The 22,806-nt window shown below is 50.7% G+C and overlaps 2 protein-coding genes across 14 annotated transcripts in view; one reads left to right on the forward strand and one right to left on the reverse strand.

Annotated features, from left to right (window-relative positions):
• The window catches only part of WDFY4 (WDFY family member 4), a 301,239-nt gene that overhangs the window by 23,547 nt on the left and 254,886 nt on the right, over positions 1-22,806 (reverse strand). For all 7 annotated transcript variants that reach the window (XM_070615433.1, XM_070615417.1, XM_070615438.1 and 4 more), the window contains 6 exons: positions 19,475-19,517; positions 18,187-18,306; positions 16,140-16,257; positions 14,314-14,423; positions 5,620-5,773; positions 2,931-3,022 (listed from right to left, as the gene is read on the reverse strand). In XM_070615433.1, the coding sequence (XP_070471534.1) occupies positions 2,931-3,022; positions 5,620-5,773; positions 14,314-14,423; positions 16,140-16,257; positions 18,187-18,306; positions 19,475-19,517 (637 nt within the window). The remainder of the gene's footprint in view (positions 1-2,930; positions 3,023-5,619; positions 5,774-14,313; positions 14,424-16,139; positions 16,258-18,186; positions 18,307-19,474; positions 19,518-22,806) is intronic.
• The window catches only part of LRRC18 (leucine rich repeat containing 18), a 29,950-nt gene continuing 28,571 nt past the window's right edge, over positions 21,428-22,806 (forward strand). For 3 of the 7 annotated variants that reach the window (XM_070615444.1, XM_070615439.1, XM_070615452.1), the window contains exon 1: positions 21,452-21,592. The gene's annotated coding sequence lies outside the window, so the exon portion shown is untranslated. Of the gene's footprint in view, positions 21,593-22,806 lie in introns of all 7 variants that reach the window. The other 4 variants (XM_070615474.1, XM_070615460.1, XM_070615464.1 and 1 more) reach the window with 4 other exon arrangements.

Genomic DNA, 22,806 nt, shown 5'->3' on the forward strand with positions numbered 1-22,806 from the left:
TTTGTCCAGTAAGTCCAAAATTTGGGCTTCCATAGGCAGTATCTATTGAATGCCTTTTTTCGTTTGTTATGTGCTATACTTTCTTTTTCTTTGCATGACTCATAATTTTCGTGGAAAACTGGACATTTTAAATAATATGATGTGGCAATCCTGGAAATCAGATTCTTTTCTCTCCCGAGGATTTGTTTCTGTCATTGCTGTTTGTTTAGTGACTTTTCTGAACTGGTTCTATAAAGTCTGTGTGTTTTCTCTTATGTGGCCACTGAAGTGTCTTCTCTGTTAGCTTAATGGTCAGCTAATGATTTGATGAAGATTTCTTTAAATGCCTGGAACCAGTAGGTCTCCCAGTCTTTGCCAAGGGGCTTTCTGTGCATGTTAGGGCATGGTTTCAATGTTCAGCCAGGCAGTTTAAAACTCTGCTTTTGCCTTCACATTCTGCTTGCACAGAGCCTCAGTGTAAGCCAGAAGTTGGGGGGTGGGGGGCTGAGGGCCTTTTAAACTATATATTGAGCACAAGCACAGCCTTGTGCATAGAAACAGCCCTACAGATGTGTTTGTCCTTCTAGGTTCCCAGGGATATTTTGAAGTTTTCCAAGGCCTCCTAGAAACATCTCATTCCCTAGTTTTTCCTTTTAATCTCTTTGGTTAGCCTATTGTTTGTCCAATTATTATCCACTGCCTCTGCAGCCACAGTATTGAACAATTGTCTCTGATTGTTTTTGACAAATGCCACCGAAGAGAAGGCTGTTTGCACTGGGCAGGCTCTGAGTCACATAAAATAAAGACAGTCTTGCTGGGGGTCTTCCAGGGAACCACCAGGCAGGTCAAATAATGACAATTCTCTGGGCAAGGGGCTTTGAAAGACCTCCAGCCCAAGTCTGCTCCCTCCATTGACTACCAGGCTGTTATTTTTCACTGTGATTCTGAGCTGCTGGTTTTCAAGGCTCCTATGGAGCTAGAGAGGAGGAATGGGGATAGTGCAAGTTAAATCTCTACAAAGCTTGCTCTTCTTACCAGGATTCAGCCATTTTTCTTGAAGGAACATTCTCCTGATTGTTCCAAGCCTTTGGTTAATTTCCAGATTCTGAAAGTTTCTTATGACAAATTTTGCCATTATTCCTATTGCCTTTATGAAGTAGAGGATTTTCAGAAGTTTCTACTCTGACGTTTTCACTGATGTCAATCCTCAACATCCTAATCCACTCCAACCTAATCTTCACTCCACTAAAAGGGCTCTCCCCACTCATGCCATCACCACCCAGCCTCCCAGGATCACATCTCTAACCTCTATCTCATGGCACTGCATGCCTCTCCTTTGTAGCACTTTTTGAAGCTACAGTTTCCCTATTATTTGTGTGGTTATTTGATCAATCCCCCCCACACACACACCCTACCACAGACCACTGGCAACAGCAGTCATGCCTGCAGAATGAGCCTGCTCACTCACCCTAGGCCAAGAACTTTTCTGAGAACATCTAAGGAAAGGGCTGCTGCCACCTGAAGGTCAAGTTCACCTCTGGCCCAAGTACTCAAGACCCGTGGCCCACAGGAGGGGAGACTGCTGTTTCTGAATTTCCAGAGGTAAGGATAAACCAGGGAAGAATTTTCTCCTTGCCAAGGGAGAAGTCCAGAGGAGAAGGCACAGCTTTGTTGTTACTAGTCAGGTCTGTCCTAGATTTTTTTTCCTTTTAGGTACAATTTACATATAATGAAGTTCGACCTTTTTAAATGTATAGTTCAATGTGTTCTGACAAATGCATGCAGTCATGTAACCACCATCATAATCAAGATATAGGTCATTTACATTAACTCGAAACATTCTCTTGTACTTCTTTCCCATCATCTCCTACTCCTGACCTTAATAACCACTAACCTGCCTTCTGTCCCTATAGTTGTACTTTTTCCAGAATGTCACATAAATAGAGTCCCATGGTATGTAGCTTTGGGTTTTGGCTTCTTTTGCTTAGGAAAATGCTTTTCAGATTCATCCATGTTGCTCCTTGTATCAGTAATCTGTCCCCTTTTATTGCTGAGTAATATTCCATCGGATGTATCACTTGTTTTTCCATTACCAGTTGATGGACATTTGAGTTGTTTTCAGTTTTTGACTAGTTTGAATAAAACTGATGAATATTTATGCACACACTTTTCTGTGGACACTTTTCATTTCTCTTGGGTAAATACCTTTGAGTGGAATTGCTGGATGACATGGCAAATGTATCTTCAACTTTATAAGAAACTACCAAGCTTTTTTCCAAAGTGGCTATACCATTTTGCTTTTTCCACCAGCAATGTGTGATGAATTCTGGTTGCTCCACATCTTTGCTTACTCTTGGTATTATCAGAATTTTAAATTCTAGCCATTCTTGTGAGTGTGAAGTCGCATGTCATTGTGGTTTTAATTTATGGTTCCCTACGACTAATGATGTTGAACACATTTTCATGTGTTTATGCTAACTCAGGTATTCGATCTAGGATAAGTATCCTAAAATGGCCTCTGGCCTCTACCTGCATCAGCCTTTCTGGTAATAAGCCAAGTCCTTCCCAGTCCTGGTATATCCTTTGGCCAGTGGGAGCCCCTCTCTGAGCTATACTGGGCAGTACGGTCCAGGGAGTGGACCTGCCTGCAGCGTAGGCTAAGGACACTGACTTGCCCCCATTCAATGAGAACCTGAAGTTGCTTCCCCCAGTGACTCCTACAACACACTGGCACAAGCCTTCTGGGGCTCTTAAAAGAGCCTAGAACCCAAGTCATTTCCTGCCAAGCTGGGGCATAGCCCAGCCCCTTCTCTGGACTCTCCAGATCTAAGAGCCTCAGAAGTGCCTGTTGCTAGCCCTCCATTGGACAGAAAGCCCCCCTGGAGGCTGAGGTGATGCTGAGGTCCTCCTTCAGGATACCAGGGCCTCTGGTGTGACCTTGCTCGACTCACCTGTCTGTGTAGGCTGACGAATTTCCGAGGGTCCCCATCAGCCCAGGGAGGGAGCTGCACATCCCCCAGCACTGTCCCGTCCTGCATGCAGCCTGAATGGGGTGAGAAACAGCAGAGCTTTGGGTAAATGGGAGCCAAAGTGGGCTAGGAACCAGAGGGTGGAAACATGATGAAAATGATGTTCAGGACTGTCGATCCCGTGCCACTCAGGCTGTGAGCTGTGTCCTGCCTCCTCTGTCTGGAGTGACCCCCACCCACACCTGCCTGGAATATTCCTACTTGGGCTCTAAGCCTTTGACCCCTCCACAAGGCCCTCCTTGCTTCCCAGGCAGTGTGTGCTTGGTTCACAGGCGTGTAAAATGATCAGAGTGCCGGCATTGTTGATACGTCTTCTTCCCCACCACTCTATGCCTTTTCACCTGGGCGTTTTCATCCAACACTAAAACAATAGGAGATCATAACAATAACCATAAAAGCTGTCATATTTTGAGCACCTACCGCTCCGCCAGGGCACTATGCTAGGTATTTAGCACACACTGTCCTACTGACTCTTCAATCGATGCTATAATTTATACATTCCCTCTCCAGTTTTAAAGTGAGGGCAGCAAGGTTTTAAGAGGGAGCTTCTGCAGACGTTAAGAAAAGGAGGCTGGACTCCAGCCGGAGTCTCCATCCTCCCCATAGCTGCACAGCCCTGAGCGCACTGCTGACCCTCTTAGGGCTTCCCTTTCCTCCCTATTCCTCCCAGGGCTGGTATTAAAAGAGAAGACACACACGGTGTGCTTAGAATAATCCCAGGCAGGTGGGGGCTGCTCAGTAAACATTAGCTATGGTCTTGCTCACTCGTGGTGCCAGTGGAATAGATTCGTCACCCTCTCTCTGGCACACAGGGCTGCACCTGGCATGGCCCTTCTCATCATTTGGTCTCAGGTCACTTTCTCAGGTAGGGCCTTACAGGGGAGCAGAACAGCACAGGGCCCTCTGGGTCACTCTTGAACCATTTCCTACCTGCTTTCCTCCTAGGGCTTCTCAGCGTCTGACACTGTTTCACTTATTTATTTTTCTCTATTTTCTATCTCCTCTCCTCATCCCTGCACAGAATACAATTACTTTCAGGGTCATCTGTCCCAGGAGACCCAACTAAACCCTCAGTGCTTAAAAAAGTGCCTGCACACAGGAGATACTCAATAACCCTTGTCTTGACTTCCCTGAGGACACCTGGTCCCTGGTATGTGCGGCATTTCTGCAGCTGAGCCCCTTGCCGTCTGCAGAGCCCCACCTTCAGGTCCAAGGCAGAGTTGGTGCTCTCCGTCCAGCCCTCCCCCCACCCCAGGCTGGCTGGCCGCCCCTCCTCTTGGCTTCTAGCCCCTGACTTCTCCTTTCATGGCCTCACCACGCCCTGTGGGAACTGCCTTTTGTATTTGTGGAATTATCCTCCATGGTGCATGTGAGGCATCTGAGAACCTGAACACTGCTGAGGCCACCCAGTTCCATGGGGTCAGACTTGCTGGGTCTGGGCCTGGGCATTTTCTTTCTTTCTTTTTTTTTTTTTTGGTGAGGAAGACTGACCCTGAGCTAACATCTGTTGCCAATCTTCTTCTTTCTTTTGTGCTGAGCTAACATCTGTGCCAGTCTTTCTCTATTTTGTATGTGGGATGCTGCCACAGCATGGCTTGACAAGCAGTGTGTAGGAACGCGATCAGGATCTAAACCCACGAACCCCAGGCTGCTGAAGCAGAGGACGCAAACTCAACCACTATGCCACCTGGCTGGCCCTCTGGGCATGCTTTAAATGCTCTCCAGGTATTCTGGCTGTGAACCACCATACAAGAGGTGAGTGCCTGGGGCAGAGGCTGGATCTCCTCGTCAGTGTCCCCTGGGCCCTTCCTGGCCTAGCTCCAGGTGTGTGCCCCTATATGCTGTTTGGAGAAAGAAGGGCCCTGAGGGAGGGGACCTCTGGGGCACCAGGTGTGCCCTCCACAGGGCAGGAGAAACCCTTCCCCTGCCTCTGGGTGGAGAGATGCTCACGTGCCACCCCAGGCTCTGACCATGAAAGTTCCCCTGACGTTTGCAGTGGGGGCTCCCGCAGTACATACGCATCACCAGGGGACCTGCCCGCTGGGGCCTCCTGAAACTTCTGTTCCTCCTGTCGAGTAGGAGGTGAGAAGGGGCCTGAAGTGCAGGGACGAGGAACCATCAAGGGTGCCTGCAAAATTGCCCCTGGACGCCACCCAGCAATCTCTCCCTGGAGACACAGCACCTCTAGGTTCTGCTCATCGAGGCCAGGTTAACCCATTTGTGGGACATGAAGGAAAATGGGTCAGAGAAGGGCAAGGGTTTGTCCAAGGTACACAGCAGGGCAGTGCCAGACTTGGCTATTAGCAAGAGCTCCTGCTCCCTGGCTGCCGCCTCTCTGCACACTGAGGCCTGGGGACCCTCAGAGGAAGGGTCATGGGTGGGACCCCGGCTCACAGCAGCCCTGGCAGCCTGGGTCCCAGCATCCTTCCTCAGCTCTCACCTTTGCACTGGGTGCTGCTGCCCAGGGGAGGCCTCCCGCCAACCGCACTGGTCTGGTGTGGGGCCTATTTAGCTGCTCAGCCAAGATACTGATATAGTCACAGCTGGGGCCCTGCAGGACAGAGAGCCCCCACTGCCCGGGCTGGCCAGCCTTGCCCAGGCCCCCACTCACCAAATTCCACCGAATTACAGTTGGTTAGGAACTCGGGCAGGTAGAAGAACTCCGGGGTCAGCTCCCTGACGTCACTCATGTTCTCTCTGGAGGCCGACTCCCACGCGTTCTTCATGCTGTGGAACATTCTATCTGCTACATCGAAGCTTCCGCCCTGTGAGGAAAAGGGGCCGACACGCTCAGCTGTGTGCAGTGAGAACTCAGGCTGCACAGGGAGCGCTGGTGTGGGCCCCCACTCGTCCGTTCTGTCACTTAGGCATGGGTTCTGACATTAGAACTTTTCAATCACAGCCACACACACACACACGTCCATTCATCAACCCACATGTGTCAGACAGTTTTTTCATGCATCTGTTTGCTCAAGCATTCTCTGGAACCTTCCACAGAGGATGCATGATCCACTATAACTGAAGAGATCAATGTTTCCCAGGTTTGGAATTCTGGGTTCAGATCAGAGACAGGAAAACCATTCCTTCATCTCCCCCACATTTGCAGAGAGCCGGTTCTGAACCAGGCACAAAGACCCAACCAGAGGACAGAGAGTGGATGAGACATTATACAAGGAGGTCAGGGCAAGTTTCCTGGAGAAGTTGACTCCTGCTGAGTCAGCAAGCCTGGTGGCAGAGAAGACGCAGAATGTTCTTAGCTGAGGGCAAGCCCTCGGCCAGGAACAGAGGTGGAGGAAAGCAGGTTAGGTCAGGGCCCTGGTGACATCTAACAGCAGCCTTGACAAGAGAGAATGAGCCTGAGGATGGAGAGCTGGAGGCACACCAGCCTTCGAGGGATGGGAGGCTGGTTCATGAAGTGAAGATGTCTGCAGCACCCACCAGGGCCAGCCTTGGTTCCAAGGCCCGTTTCTACAGGTGGCTTGCTGAAGTCTCAAGCTTGGGAGCTGAGATGGGACCAGGTTAGACCTAAAGCAAATTATTTCCTTGGATTCTCCATTCCTCTCATCTGAATTGTCAGTGTCTTCAGTTGATGCCATCCTTATTCATCAGGTTGTCTTGGGCCGGGGATGGGGGGGTGGGGTTGGGAGGAGGCAGAGAGGTCCCATTTGGAGGAATGAAGATGCTGGGGGCAGAAGGGCAGCCAGAAAGCTTCTGCAACTGGGATTTGGGTCAACTTAAGTTGAGGGATGCCCAAGAGACGCTTCCTTCCCTGGGGTCCATTAGCTCACTTGTCCCCATCACGGCTGGGCCTTTGTTCAGCCAGAACTTGCCTTGCTTCTGCCAACTTCTGCAGAGTGCATATGTGGCGCCAAGAATGAAGGGGTAGGACCCAGAATGTCAGTGCCCTCCTCTGCCCTGTCAGCTCCCTTCACTTTTCAGAGGGCTGAGGTCTCCCGTCAGCATTTACCTAAGGAAGCTTTGGGCAGCCACAGCGTGGATGAAGGGGAAAGAAGGACGAGAACCTTCTCTTGGCAAGTCTGCTCTATGTTAGCACTTCATACATAACATAGATGCTCTCAGTCCTCACAGCAGGTGCATTAGGAAGGAATGGGTACTTCCATTTTGCAGACCAGAAAACTGAGGTTCCTCAAAGTTTACTGATTTTCCCAAGGCAGTGAATGGCAGATCTGGGGTCCCACTGTGGATGCATCTCCAAAGGACATGCTGTGCTTTTGCGTCAGTTCCCTGGGGAATCTCTGGGCCTGGACAAATGATCAACTGCATGTGGGGCAAGGGGACTCGGCTGTTTCTGAGAAGGGAGAGCCTGCCACACACCTGAGGCCGGCCACACTTGGGCATCCTGGTGGGCTGGTCGATTTTCCAAATCAGACTCGCGGATCGAGTGAGATGCATGAGTCATTCTCTGCATAGGGAAAGGGACACCAAGAGAGCCAAGGTCGCTTTGCCCTTGGTTGAAATTAGCGGTTGACGTCCACCGTCAAATTCAAATTCAAATGGCAACAAAATGGAGGGGAGTGTTTCTAAATAAATCTGCATCTAACAAGTAGCTCACTGAAACATATTAAGAGCTTTGCGTATTCAGTCTGCAGCCAAGCCTTCCATCCACGGGAGATTGATGTCTCCTCCTCGGCCTGTTTTCCTTTTGCAGCTTTTATGAATGCTGATGGTAATCTCCCGAGAAACAATGTGATTTGGTAATAAAAAGATTACCTGTATTAAATAAAAATAATATATACATAGGAAATATTGTTAGTGCTACAAATCTGGTTAAAGATATTACCACAAAGAAAAATGTTATTTTTTTCACAGCTGTCTAATGCATTTTAGCAAAAGTAATATCTTTAAAACTTAAGCCTGTATTATTTATAAAGGAAGCAATAACTGATTTTCCTATTTCCTATATTTATAAATGTATTTGCATACATTTGTTTCAAAATTAATGGGTTTTCTCGCTGCTGTGATATGGAACGAATGCCATATCTCCAGGAAGAAAAAGTGCAGCTGTTTTCTTACTTGGACTGGAAGTCTGCAGGTTGATGCAACTCTGGTGGCTGCCAGCAGTGAGTCGGGACTTGATTCTCAGGAAAGGGAAAAAGGAGAGAAGGAAGAGAGGCTAGAAGGAAGAAAGAGAGAGAAGGAGCGAGGCAGAGAGGCACAATTATGGTTGACTGAGCAGCTCCATAAGGAAAGTCCAAAACAAGATACAATAAAACAACAACAAAATTAAGTCTAGAGATTGGATGGGAACAAAGTGATCAGAGAGAATTACTGAGGCAAGATCTGCTCCTAAATCTATTCTGCAGATACTCTCGAATATAAAGAACAATGAATCCTATGTGTATCCAAACAGACAAAATAATAATAATAATAATAATAATAGCAAGGTTAGTATGATCAAGAAAGGAACAACCTCTTATTAGCATAAGACTTTTCCCAGGGACAAAGGAGCCAAGGCTGGAGGTTTCTGAGGCAAAAGGTCATAGTCTGTGGATTTTATGCCCAGCGAAGACATGGGTCCATGTTGCTGTGATGATGAAAGCTATGCCACAGGTATTTCAAATACCAGCAGGGTCACCCATGGTGGTGGTGTCTCAGTGGAGCTTCCAGACTAAGACAGACGAGGAAGAAGGACTTAGCCACCCACTTCCGAAGAAACTGGCCATGAAAACTCTACGAGCAGCAGTGGAGCGTTGTCAGATGTAGCACAGGAAGGTGCGAGGATGACACAAAAAGATCGAGCAGGGCTCCACTCTGCTGTACACGGGGTCACTAGGAGTCAGAATCAACTCAACGGCACTAACAACAAAGACATGGCTCATATGTAAAGACCCTAGAAAGACGTTTTGCGTATTTAAGGGCTCAGAAGCAATATAACCCTAGGCGTCCTTCTTCAAATGAAATACTTTAAGAGGTGCTCAATTTTGCTAAGAGATAATCAAAATTAAACGTAAAATAATGGGGGACGAACTGGGGGACCAGGACTGCCGCTGGACACTAACATGAGTCAAATCAGACCAAAGTCCATAATTATGGTACATCGATTAAAAACGGAAACATCCATGAAAGGCATGTTCTGCACTAAAGGCACCACTCCTTTCGTTGAGGACAAAGAGTGTGTGTGCACCCGTGTCCCCAGATGAACATTTCAATGGCAACATGCTAAAAACCCTCTCCAACATGGGTAGGGAAGCTATGTTGAAAAAACCATTTAATCTTGACCCGCAGCAACTTGAGTTCATGTTCAAGGACACTTAAAACACAGATATTTTTACAATATGTGCCAGAAAGTCTATTCTTCCTTCCAGGTGGGACTGACCCAAATCAGCCCACCACTGCAGCCAGACAGGGGGCCGGATCTAGGGCAGCTGACCTGTGCTCCCAGCAGATGTGCCTCCAGTGACGTGAAGGTGTCCCCTGAAGACAACTCGCCAACAGGCCCAGTGGGGCCTCAGCTGGCCTGAGCTGTGCCCAAGGCAGGGCAGCGCAGTCACTGTGCATCCAGGCCCACGGCCAGGACTTCTGCACCCACCTGCTACGTGAGCTCAAGGGGGTCTCGGAATCTCTGTGACCTCCCAGGCCCTCTGCCAACCTCGGATCGCTGTTGTGGGTGAGGAAGCAAGAATGTGTATGCGAGTACGTGAGAATGTGTGCGTGTGTGTGTGTGTGTATGAGAGTGTGGGTGAGTGGGAGTGTGTGTGTGAGCATATGGGTAAGTATGAGAGTGTGGGTGAGTGGGAGTGTGTGTGTGAGCATATGGGTAAGTATGACAGTGTGGGTGAGTGGGGGTGAGTGTAGGGGATGAGTGTGAGAGTGGGGGTGAGTGTGCCTGTGTGGGAGTGAACATGAGAGTGTGTGAGGTACCAGGCACACAGGAGGAGGGACGGACAAGCCTGCTTCCATGTCCCTCTCCCTTCATACACTAGGACCCGGGAGCCATGGGGCTTGAGCCCCAGTCTCAGTGCGCGTGGGGAAGGTGACCAGGGGCTTGGAACAAGAAGGAGGATCTGGAGGTTATGGGGGCGGAAGGTGGCGTATGGGGGTGGGGGGGCTTTGGTCCTGGGGTAGGGCACCGTCCGGGCAGTCTGGAGGCAGCAACACCATCAACAAGCGCTGGGGTGATGTGCGCAGGCCGGTAGGGGGTGTGGTGCCGCCCGCAGCCCTGCTGAGAAAACGCCCGGCGCCCCCTGCTTAGAAGCCCAGAGCTGTGCTCAGCACGGATGTGGGAAGCCAGGCGGGTTCCGCTGCCTCGTCAGTCCTGCTCTCAACAAAGGATGGGCCAAGCCCAGATCGGCCATCAGCCTTCCTTCCTGTAGGGTGTGGCCTTTTACTCAAATAAAACCCACAAAGGCACTTTGAAGAGCTCACTGCCTGCTCTTAGGGTGGAGGAGCAGACGCGTGTGGAGCACTCGGGCTGCACGTGTCTGACTGAACCACCACCTCCGAGTCAGGGCTCATTGTGAAGGAGGAGGTCTGAGGCTCAGTTATTCAACACTACCACTTAGAAAGTCCCAGAGCCAAGACTTTGTCCCAGGTCTGCCTGACTCTGTTACATGTGCCTTTTCTAATATTCCTCATTGGGTCGGCATAAGAAGAATTATACTTTTATTTTGGACACGACTCCACCGGAACCCCAGGGCTGGCGCCCGCGGAGCCCCCAGGTGAACAGCCTGGCAGGCCAAGTGCTGCCCACGGGTCTCTCTGCAGCCGGCATGTGTCCTCTGCAAACCACAGCCTTCTCGCCTCAGCTGGTTCAGAATAACCTTCTCAGCTGCTGGTGACAGCTGACTTCACATGGGCTGTGACTTCATTAACCTAGCACTTAATTTCAGCGCCTTATTAGACGCAGCAGCAACACTGCCACTGTGTCCTTGCTGGGCACTGGCAGCCTTGCCCTGTCTTGCCCAGTCTGGGTCTGACAGCAACTGAGAGCAACTGGTGCTCTTACTGGGGCAGAAACAGGGGCCTGGGCCGGGGCCCCAGCAGTGGCATGAGCTCCCGGTGAGTCAACTTACGAAGGCTCATGGCTCTCAGCTCCTCCAGGCAGGTGAGATTCTCGAGAATGACAGCATCCTGGGAGAAAGCCCCCAGCTCCGGCAGACAGTAAGTAGTCTCACCCCTCCACGGGAGCACACAGCCCTACAGATGTGTTTGTCCCGTCTGCATGTATCACCTGCTCAGGTCACACTGTCTATATACCATATCTTCTGGACCGTAAGAGTCTATCATTGTAATCACAGATTTGGGGCAAACAAACAAGCACACATAGCAACAATCGAGGTAGGCATCAATTCTAAGATCAGCTCAAACTTAAGATTTAAACGTGAAGGGAGGAAAGCACACCTCACACCCAAAAATTGGAAGATGCTGCACTGCAATTCTCAGGGTGCCGTGAGAGCCCCTGGCACTGGCCGCATCTCTCTGCATGGTACCTACCCGGCAGGTACCAGTGTCCAAAGGATGCCATACCTGCCTCTTAACAGTGCATCAGCCCACAGCGGGTGCACCACACAGGCACACAGCTCTCCATGCCAAAGGTGCTACATGGCCAAGCGTTCGAGTGAGCATGTCACTCGGGCCTATTCATGCTAATAGACAGAAGGCTGGCTGCTCAGTGCAGGGTGGACAAGCGTACCCTTCCTCATGCTGACTCTTGTATATATGCCCGGCTCTGGAAAGACCCGACATCCTCGCTTTCCTGCTCTCTGGATAAAGGGAGAAGGCCTCACTGCCCTGATTCTGCACTACCCTTCTTACCCTTCCCCACGCCACAGTCCACGCTGGGGATGGCAGTCTCAGGCTGTTAAGAATATAGTGAGGGTCCTCTCCTTGTCACCACCCAGGGGAGAAGCAGAGGTCTCTGGAAAAGAAATGAGTCTGCATCCTAGGAGGCAGGGCAGGATGGACGGGAGAGCCTGACTTCAGGAGGATGCTGGAACATTCTTAAGGACTGTGAGGGCCCCAGGATTCCCAAAGGGAGTCAAGCATGTTGCCTCCAGATGTAGCCTTTACTCATTCCTTCAGAGTTAAAATTCATCTTTTATTCTAAGGAAAAAGCAGAAGACTGTCGGTTCTTCCACTGGTTCCCAAGGCTTGGACCACTTCTGACCCACTAGAAGAGTCAGTTAAAAGCAGGAAGGTGAAACCAGTTCAGAAGCACACACGTGGGGAGCTTGAAGGATTTCCACTCAGATGGGCCAACACACCACAGATAGATTTGAACCCCGAAAAACTGGAGGCATGGCAGACTTCCCTATGGGAGTCAAAGGCTCAGGCTGATATGACTGCATTTGTGTCCCTGAAAGCAAATAAATTGGTTCTGACCATCTCACCCTGGTTTAGACCATGTCACACCAGTTTAGTCTGGTCACCAAAGGACCAAACTGGCTAAAATCAGCTCAAACTAGTAGTGACTAGCTTCAAAGTGGCCTTAACCCTGTGTCCTAGGGGGTTTGGGATGACTGATCACCTGTGTGGTCTCAAGCCCTGAGTGAGGGCTTTACCCACATTTCCTCGTTCCATCTCAACAGCCCACTGAGAGGTGCATAATGAACCCTCATTTCCAGAGGTAAGGTAACTGGCAGACGATTTTGCATCTATTACGTGGCAGAGCTGGGATGTAAATCTCATAGCTGGTGCTGTTTCTATTTCACTCTGCCCCTCTGTGAAAGGACCCTTAGTAATAGGCAGAGATGGGGCTTCAATGCATTAGACTGGAGGGGCAAGGGGAAACTTCAAGCATCCAGATGTCCCTGGGAGGAATGCCATAGAGGAATGCATCACCGTCATCAACGGCCATCATCATTTCTTGTGGATTAACGAGCAACATCTGGATGGGATTCCTGGCATGGGGTACAGCTCTGGGACTGTTCGCTCTCCAAACCAAACTTACTTAAAATGCTTGTTGCCTGAGAAAGGCTCAGGGGAAGCACACTTATTATTTTTGAGCGAATTTCCAGAGAGAGGGGGTTATACAATGTCTAGACGATCCACGCCGCCAAGGAGAGCGAAGACTGTGCCAAGAAACAGAAGACGGCGGGTTTTTGCTCCTTATTGTAGAAAGCGCCTTGACCTTGGCTACCCGTTCCTGCCGAGGGCCCAGGAGTTGGCTTTCGTGCTAACCCAGGGTGGCCTTTGGTCTTTCAGGGTCAAGGGCATCTGAGTGACCGTAAAGAGTGACCTTGCTGGTGAGGTCAGACCAAAAACCACCATTCCTGGCACACTCATGCTTTCCTGCTGGTGAGGCTTAGCTGTCAGAGCAACTCATGCACATCCAGTGGCCGTGACCCACTGTGGTCTTGCCTCCCTCTCCATAGGACCTTTGCAAGACCTGAGTCAGGTCAGGCCCTACACTCGGGCCCTGTGGAGTATTTGCTTTGGAGCTGGCTGAGCCCACTGGCTACAGGCAGGCTGCCCGAGGCCTCTCCCACAGCTCCATCATAGGCTGTGCTCCTGGGATAACCTGGATGCAGGAGCTCAGTGATGGGGTCAGAGGGGAGAGAGAAAAAGAACTTCTCAGTTGCCTAGGAGGGACTCTGTCTCAGCAACCCCAAGGGCCCTGGGCACCAGCACCCACTCAGAGTCAGATTGCTGACTTCCTTGTATAGGGCGGCAGGTAAAATACAGGAGGCTCAGCTAAATTTGAATTCTAAGTAAACAATGAATAACTTTTTAGTGTAAATCATTGTTTATCTGAAATGCAAATTCACTGGGCCTTCTGTATTTTTATTTGTAAAATCTGGCAATCCTAAGCTGGCATGACTGTCTGTTAGTTTGTGGGTGGGCGAGTTGGTTAGTTTCTTTCTCTGGTCTAGCTGTTCATTTCAGTATTCAAATATTGTGTTTGTCCTTTCAAGCCTTTTGGCTTGTACTTGGCATAGCTTTATGCTTTCCCGTGTCACAAGTGATATTCTTTTATTCTTCTTCCTTTGTGTTTATTTTTCTAATCTTTGACCCCCTACCTTCAAGGAAGTCTTCAAGCTTCCTGCTTGTCCTTTTCCACTAAAACTTATTTATGTTAAGTATTTTTTTTGCATCTCTCTCACTCATCCCTGATTTTTCAGGGTCTTCTTGCAAGATTGTTGGGCAGACGTGCAGGCGTAACTGATGAAGAGCAGCACGCCTCGGCTGGACAGCCGGGAATCCTGGAGGCAGTGTCAGGTGGGAACCAATGGCCAAAGACTGGATTTCTAGCAGGAAGGCCCCCCCATCAAAGCCCAGCTCTTAGTCTGTGAGAACAGCTGTGTGTGTGTGAACGCACGTGTGTGTAGGGGACGAGGGAGCTCACCTGCAGAGAGTAGAACGCCTGGGTGAAGGGTGGCATCCGGACCAGGTAGGAGGCGACAATGATGGCCGAGGAGTAGTGAGTGCAGTAGTGGCACTGGACGGTCATGTCTCCTGCAAAGAAAGGACTCCCTGGGGTGGCTTTCCCATCTGTGCTGGCGACACGCAGTTTACGCTATGCTCGGGAACAGCAAGCACGAGCCCTGATGAGAGAGCGCCTGCAGGCTGGGGGCGGCTGGGCGTTCTGCTCACACATGGCACCGTAATTGGGCCGACAGCCACCAGGGGCGAAAGCACGTTCATGACCCTCCGCCACACCTCCCGAGTCCTCAGCGGTCTGCCCTTAACACGGTGGGCAGAGCCAGGTTCCGGGAAGGCCGTCCTGAGGACTCGTGCGGAGGTAGCACTCTGGCTTCTGACCCGAGGAGCACATAGGAAACGCCAAGATGCCAACAATCCTACCAGCAGCACTGTCTCTTCTGTTGTCTTTAGAACAGAAGTACCTATGTGAGGAGGGGGCCTGTTAACTCAGGGACACCCCAGTGCGTGTGAAGACACAGGTTTCCTCATTCCCAGGGGCCTGGACAGCAGTGGGCAGAGGCATAAACGTCTCCATTCTGCTCCATCTGGGGTTTGGTGGGGCCGGAACCCTGAGGCAGAAGCAATGCCACGGCCAGACCACTCCAGCAGAGAGTAACAGCGACGCTGTCCGTTGTGGAGCACTGTGCATGCTGTGCACCAGCCATCGCTCTCTCCCTGAGTCCACACAGTGACCCTGTGAGTCGGTGGTGTTCATTATCCCCATTTTGTAAATGAAGAAGCCAGAGTGAATCAGAGACTTGCTTTCATCAGCAGTGAGTGGCGGAGCTGGCAGGCGGCATGGTCAGCAGCGGCCTGAGCCGGCTACCCCAAGTCTCTGCTCAGCCCCCTCACTGCCAGTCCCACACCCAGCCTGAGGCCCACCCTCGTGCCGTGCACGAGTTCTCTAAAGCAGAGTTGTTTGGGAGGTTCTTGCAGGTACTTGTGCAAGGGACCAAACTCAGTGTTTGACTCCAACGCACACCCAGGTTAAGATGGGAGAGAATGGAGCCCATTGGGTCCTGCCTGGGACACAGCTGGTGAGAGCTGATGCTCCTCTGGCCTGCCTCAGTGACAAGCACCCAGCAATGCCTGATGGCAGCCAGAGGAGCAGCACCTGGGGTGGGGGACTTCAGGCTCAGGAGGAGATGAGTAGATCAAGGAGGGCCTGCCCACCTCCTCCCACCTCCCCTGAGCAAGTCTGAGTGCCAGCCCCTTGCAGAGCGCAGAGCAGAGGTCCTGGGCAGAGGCCAGACAGCCTCAGGGGGCTGTGTGGGCTGGGTGGGATGCAGCAAGAACATCCTTATCCTGCCTAGAACCTGCTCACCCAAGGCAGGGCCTCAGGGCCAAGCAAGCCTTCCCAAAATGTGCTGCCTCTGGTTCTCGAGGGAACGGTTCATGGTTCGCGGACGGATATCTCTTGTTTTCATAGTTATATGTTTATTTCAAAGTGTTTGAGCAAAGCAAACACTTTGGCGGCACGTGAGAATCTCCCGGGCTGGACCTGACTGCAGACTTATTTAAATCAGAATTTCTAGAGGTGGGGCCTGGACATCGGTATATTTTCTGAGCTCCCCAGGTGATTCTCTCATGCAGCCATGCAGCCAGGTGCGGACCACTGAATGGAGAGCACTCTATTCAAATGGAATTGTCTGTAGTTGAGATGATCTCTTAACTAGCCATCAATTAGCATTTCAAAGCATTCGGATGAACAGTATTGCAGAAAAAACAGTCAAGCTGGGATCTACCCACCTTCAGTCTTCTCAACTTCTTTAAACCTCTGGATAAATTTCAGCTTCCTTTCCTTGGTCTGGGCCCCCATGGGCTTCGAAAGATCTCGGAAAGTCTTGGGATTCGTCAAGTTCAGCGTCTAGAAGGCAGATGGGCTGCTGGAGTGAACTCCCCTCAGACCCTCGTGTGCCCCAGCGAGACCTCAGGAGCCACGCTCTTTAGTTTTATGGTTCTCTTTATTGGTTTATGGTCGTTTGGGCTGACCCCCCTCTGGTGATTAGCAGGCAAGCTGAGGTTTTATGGCCCCAGAGCCAGTGATCCACAAAGACTTACTAGGGGAGAGTTGGAAATGAAGAGGAGGGAAAGATTGAGTTCACAGTGAACCTGTTCCGCCTTGACCCAAATCAGAACCTCGCCACCAGTTCCCAAAGAGACACTTTCAAAAGAATTCCTGTTGTCTCTGAGCCACTTGGCTCCGGCCCTCGCGGAGCAGTTTGCGTCGTAGTTCACGGTCCTTGCTTAGAATCAAACTGATTCTCTAAGAAGTTAGAAGTCATCTATCTGTCTGGGGAGGAAAAGGGAGGGACGGCCTCATTTTTCTGGAGGCCACTCCCTTCTGGGCAGTGGAAGCATGTGATGTCGCCCCTTCCCTGCCCTTAGGAACAGAGGACAGTGGACACCTGAAGACTTTTCAGGGCCAGGTGTCCTCAGGGACTTTGAGCAGAGATGTTCCCTGGGGTTGGCATGTCTTTATAGAAGGAGCTGTTTCTTCCCCCCACCACTGCCCTTCACCAGCAGGGAACTACCACAGTTGCCCTGGGGAGGCAGGAGCTGTCACCACCTCACACCTGCAGAAGCCAGGTGGGGCGAGAGTGAGGCAGACACTCAGAGACCCCAGTGGAGACAGCACAGGTGGAGACCCGCGCTCAGCTCCAGCTGGTTGTGCCAGGGCAGAACGGGCTTCACATTTGCCGAACTCCTGATTCCCCAAAAGATATTGGGAATCCAGACTTTTAGGAGAAATCTCCTGATTTTTAAACACTGAGAAGTAACCAAAATTTTAAATACATCATACGGGCTAAACAAAAGGAGCTGGTCAGCCACCGCTTTGCAACATGTGAGTTCAAGTTGGGATTTTCAAGTTCGGTTTCTGAAGCACAGCCCCAGATGATCATGGGGGCAATAAGAAGCAACACATGGCTGGTGAGAGAAGGCCTGCTGTGGTAAGTGTCCTCAGTGGGGACAGGAGGTCATGGAAGACCCAAACTCCCTCTCCCAAACCTGAGGGTCAGCCACTGGAGCAGCCCGAGGCAGGACTGGCCAGAGCTGGTCTGAACCGGAACCCAGCCACCTTCCGCCCTTTATACACACAGCCAACACACCTCCTGATGGCCAGAGCCCAGGTGGTGGGGACACTGCTTCACACCCTGGACATTCCCCCATGACGTCACCTTGGTCCAGCTGTGGTCCTTCTCCCTCCCCTGCCTGCTGAGGTCCAGGGGCAGAAGCCGAAAAAATCGAATACCCTGGTCTTGCCATCAGCTTCCCCTATGGCTACATGTCTCAGTACAGATCCTGGCTGAAGGCCACATACCATCATCTCAGTTACTGAAGTCAGGTTACAGGGGAGTAGTTCATTTTCTCTAGGTCTCTGTGTCTCTGTGTCTCTCTCCTGTCTCTCCCTTTCTCTCTCCATATTGACTTTAGGAACAAATTCCGTGTCCCACTTCCTTTGATGGACCAGTGTTGGTCCATGGCAGTCTCCCAGCAGATGGGTATCACTTACCTTCATTGTAGCGAGTCAGCCAGTGGCCCTCGGGGGCTCGTGTTGGCTATTGTCTTGGTCGTGTAGATGATCTCACAGGTGGAGATTCCCACAGGGGAGCCTGAGACAGCAGCCCAGGCAGCTAGACTGCAAAGGCCTTCTCCAGGGTGAGGGGCCGAGCAGGGAGCAGCCTTGGGGCGTGGGTGGACTGGGCCTCGTAGCAGAGGCCCTGTGTGCTGACTTAGGGTGCTCTGGTGGCCAGGGTCCGAAAGCTTAGGGCACCTGCCTATGGGAACACCGTACCTGTGAGGTGTAGTCGGCCAGGACCCAGGGAAACACCGGATACTGCATGTAGTCATTGTAGGTCCTCCCGGCGAGCGTGTTGAGGTGCATGAGGTACTCAAAATTGCTAATGTCTCTTTTCTACCAGAAGAGACAAAGAGAGGATAAACCAAATGCATTTGGCATCTTCCCCAGGGCCACGGGGTCTACCTCTCAGCCCTCCGCAGGAGACCCTCCCTGTGTAGGTGAGAGCAGACAGCACACACCATGTGCCTCGTGCCTGAGCCGGGCCACCTCGGGGAGGCCACACCAATGCCAGTACGAACTGGAGCAAATATAATCAGGAAGCCAGGCCGGCCAGAAAAAACATACAGCTCAGCAGCCCAAAGCCCAGGGGAAAGCCTTCTTTTCTGTTAACTGTTGGGTGTGATACTCTAAAGTTGACCAAAGTAATAGCACAAATGTTGGGGGGGGGGGGGGGAACTTATTGCCAAGCCTTTTATGACTGGAAAAATAAGCTGAGGGAACTTTGCAGTCACAGAGAAAAAGGCCCTTACCAACGGGCTCAGTGAGCTGTCTTCCTCTGGGACTTTAGGAACTTTCTTTGCTCTGTCCCTGCCCGTTGGGATAACATGCGCTCTTAGGGTGCTCTGCCTTAATATGCACAGTCACAGATGGAGACAGGGACTGTATTGGGGAAAAATTCACCAAGCCCAACTGGTGAATGAGAGCTGCCATAGAGCTGTCATCTCTGATACGGGACCTGTGTGCTGTGGTCTCTCCTTTCTGTGGCCTGCTCCTTGGGAAAGGATTTTGCAAGTGAGTGATCAAGAGTTACTTTCTTACTGCCATGTCATCTCTAGGACTGGTCTTCTTGGGGTCCCTTCCTTTCACTGAGAACCCTAGGCCGAATGTCAGCTCACCCAGGCTGGCAACCGCGTGTGTCTTCTTAGCACAAGAAGCGAACACTTGTGCCCCTCCTGAGTTGTGTTCGTTTATCCATATGTGTAGACCTTCATGGATGGAGTATGTGCGTGTATATGGGGCATGTGTACATGCACACCTGTACACGCACACACACACATTCACACTCCCTCCCCAGCTCTGACTCCAGTGCTCGAGAATCGCCTTCAATCACGGAGATCTTTTCAGGGAAATATTTGGGACATTTTGGTAAATTAAAAAAACAAGATTCCTCCTGATTCATTCGCAGGCTTTCTCTCTCCATCACTGGGGCCTGAGCTTTTTCTGGTCTGCGGTTCCCAGAGGGTTTCCTCAGACCCAGAGTCCTCTGAGGGTGTCATGTTACCTGCCATCTCTGCAGCACAGTCCTTTCGGACCCGGGATATCTCCTGTGGGACAGAAAATGATGGTGGTGACTAAATATATGAGGGCACAAACACAGGGAAAGGGGGTACTTTCTGGGGCTTTGTGGGGCCAGGGCATCCAGGATTGCCACAGAAGTCCCCAGGCACACGGCAGCTCTCCTGGCCAGGGCGACAAGATTATGATCCAAGCTCTTCTTGCCCCACCCTGCCCTATGGAAGGTTAGGTCCTTGGAGGCCCCGCTGCTCTCATGTGATGCCAGAAGATGCTGCTGCCTTAAGCGTGGCCAGTGGAGAAGTCCCAGGGTCATGCAGAAGCAGGCTGGGGACCTCACAGCCCCACTCTGGACTCTCACAGCCACATCTTAGCCATCTTTGCCCATGTGAATATACCACACATGAATAGATTATATGTGACTATACTATATTGACATGTGAACATAATATATGTATGTGGTTAAAAAAATGCAAACAACATGGAAGGCCATGAAATATAAAATAGTCTCCAAGCCACACTCCCACTCAAGAAGTATCTGCAGTTAATGGTTTCTGGAAAGACTTTACCCCCACATGCCTGCCTATAGGCTGACATGGTTTTTTTAAAAGAAAATGGTCATCCACGGGATCGTCTCAGTTGCACAGTTCTCCGCCCTGCTTCACGGGTGAGAGCTCTCTGGAGACCGCTCCCATCGCTCTGTGGCATTCTCTTCTACAGCAGTGGGACGCCCTCGTAGGATGGAGCCAAACTGTTTGAGCCTGCCCCTGCGGTGGGCTTTGTCCTCACAAATGATGTTTCCGTGACCACCTTTGGACAAAAATGTCTGGAGACTTTGCGAGGGTATCTAGGAGAGAAATTTCTGGCAGCACTACTCCTGGGCTAAAATGTATGAGCATTTTCAAGCTCGCTACGTATTGCCAAATTGCCCTCTTAAAAGGCTTACCGGTTTATGATTCTACCAATAAAGAAATACAAATCGAACTAAAGAAATACCGTTTTTGACTCATATGGTAAGGAAGAGTTTAGAAGTGTAGGAAGCTGCAGTGTTGGGGAGGGTGCGGGCAAGGGAAACACCCCTTCTGCTCAGCAGATTATTTGTAGAGCCCAGTTCCTTGGTCCCTTTTCCAGCTCTGTTTCCTTTCCCCCTCTGTCTCCTTGGGAAGCCCCCACTCCCAAGACCTGGTCAAACTAAATCATATCTCCTCTTTCCAGCCATGCCCTCCGTCTCAGGCCTGTGCAGGTGCCCACGGACACCACCCCCATGTGCATTCAGTGTTCCACCCATGCGGACTGCCTCAGGATCCTTCGGGCCTCCCTCTGTGCAAGGTCCAGATGCCCAAGTGTCCCAGAAGAGACAGTGCCTCCTCATCTCCCGTTCCAACCCTGCCATCATATCCTCTGTCCCAGACTCCCCATCCTGCCTCATTCAATTTTTCCCTTGGCAGATTTTCTATAGCGAAACCCAGGTTGGGATTCACTGCTTCCCCCAGTAGAGAAATCACCTTTTTGGTCCATTTCATCCAGGCAGATAACAACAACAACAACATCAACAAACAGAGGCAAAACATAGTCGGGTTACTGCTTTAGCTTGCAAAGTCTCCAGTGAAGATTCAGTTCTCCTGCTCTGTTTCTGAGCTGCCGCCCATCCCAGTTCCAGAAGGCAGGCTTCTCGGAGCGGCTGTACACCAAGGTGGAGCCCAGGCTGGAGACAGTGAGGGTCACACCCTGAAAAGGATGCACCCTGAGCCTTCCTGAGGGTGTGAAGCTGAGCTACACACGTGGAGCTGGTATGGCAAAGCCTGCTGATCTTGCTACTTTATTTTAGAAGTTCGACAGTGGCCTGGGAGTAGGGGAGCCAAATGGGCCTGATAGGGTCCAGGAAATGAGAGACAGCCTCTGTCATTTTCCCTTTCAGAAAGGGTTCTAGAATTTTACCTGTGGTCTTTTGTGACATTGCCACCAGGTGGAATGGTGGGCAGAAGATAAAGGCATTTCACCATCCTATTCCCCATTTAATCAGCTATGAGCTCCAAAGAAGATCCATCATTTCGTTACCATCAGAAAAGGACGCCATTACCAACAGTGCCAAGACACCTAAGCAAAGGTGAGTTCTATTTACAAAGAAATTTTTTAAAATCCTATTAATCTGAAGGCAATTACAGAACTCTTGGAATGGGCTATGTGAATTTTGTAAATATCTGGTCATTAAAGTATTTCTTTAAGAGTTGGTAAACTGCATTGTTCCATCAGTACCGTGTAAATTTTAGATTAAACAAGGTGTCAGAGATGGTTCTTAGCTTTCTAAAGCCCTCCTAAGGCCTGGGGGAGGCAGCGTGGGAAAGAACACTGTCTTTGGAGTCAATAGAACCTGGGTCCCAATCCTGCCCTGCCCCGCCCACTTGACTGCTCTGAACTGCTGTTTCCTCATCCTTCAAACATGGCCAACCCCATGTGTCACACAAGAGAGCTACAGGAGCGGTATGATCATGGGTTTAGAAAAGGCCAGCACACATGTGGGCACAGGGCTTCCTCAATGGGCATAATTCTAGTGAATGTTGGATGGAATGCTGTTCCAGAGCTGGGCCAATTCTTTTCTACTCTGAGAGGAGGAAAAGCATGGTGTAAGAGTGAGGACTTGCTTCCCGTCAAGACCTGCTTGGTCTGCCAGTACCTGTCGGTATGATCTTAGAATGACTGTGCCACCTGTGAATCAGGTCACCTGATTCACAGCAAGTGTGAGGAGCTCCTCAGGGTTTGCCGTGGAGTCTACACATGGCAAGAGTCAAGACCCTCGGGCAACCTGGAAGGAGTTGAGAAGAATGGAGCAACTCAAAGTCCGTCGGGACGAGGGAGGTTACTCTGCCTAACCCGAGGGTGGCCTAGCACGGTGGACCCACAGAGGACATCTTATCAGCCCCACTGCCATGCCAAGACATGTGTAAACTCCTCTGGATGACTTCCAAAGATGGGGACACTATCTTCAATCAGGACTTTGTGAGTAGTCAACAGGTAGACTGGGTTCAAGTTCTTCCCTATTTTGAGGGGTGATTTTTATCCATGTTGCTTCATTTTTAATCAAATCTGTGTCCTTCAACCCCCACAAGTGCTTTAGAAGCGCCAGTGCTGCTGTCCTGTGGCCTTGGGGCCTTCTCTACTCCAGAACATCAGTGCCCGTGCTTTGCCTCCTCACGCTGCCTTTGACTTCCGCCTGACTTGAGGCAGCCCCACCTGATTAACACACCCCCTCTACCCTGAGCCTGGCTCCCAGAGTCAGCCAGAGTCACAGCTCAGGAGCTCACATCTTCCCTAGAGAGGCTG

The sequence above is a fragment of the Equus przewalskii genome, chromosome 1 (genome assembly GCF_037783145.1).
Source record: "Equus przewalskii isolate Varuska chromosome 1, EquPr2, whole genome shotgun sequence".
NCBI lineage: Eukaryota > Metazoa > Chordata > Mammalia > Perissodactyla > Equidae > Equus > Equus przewalskii.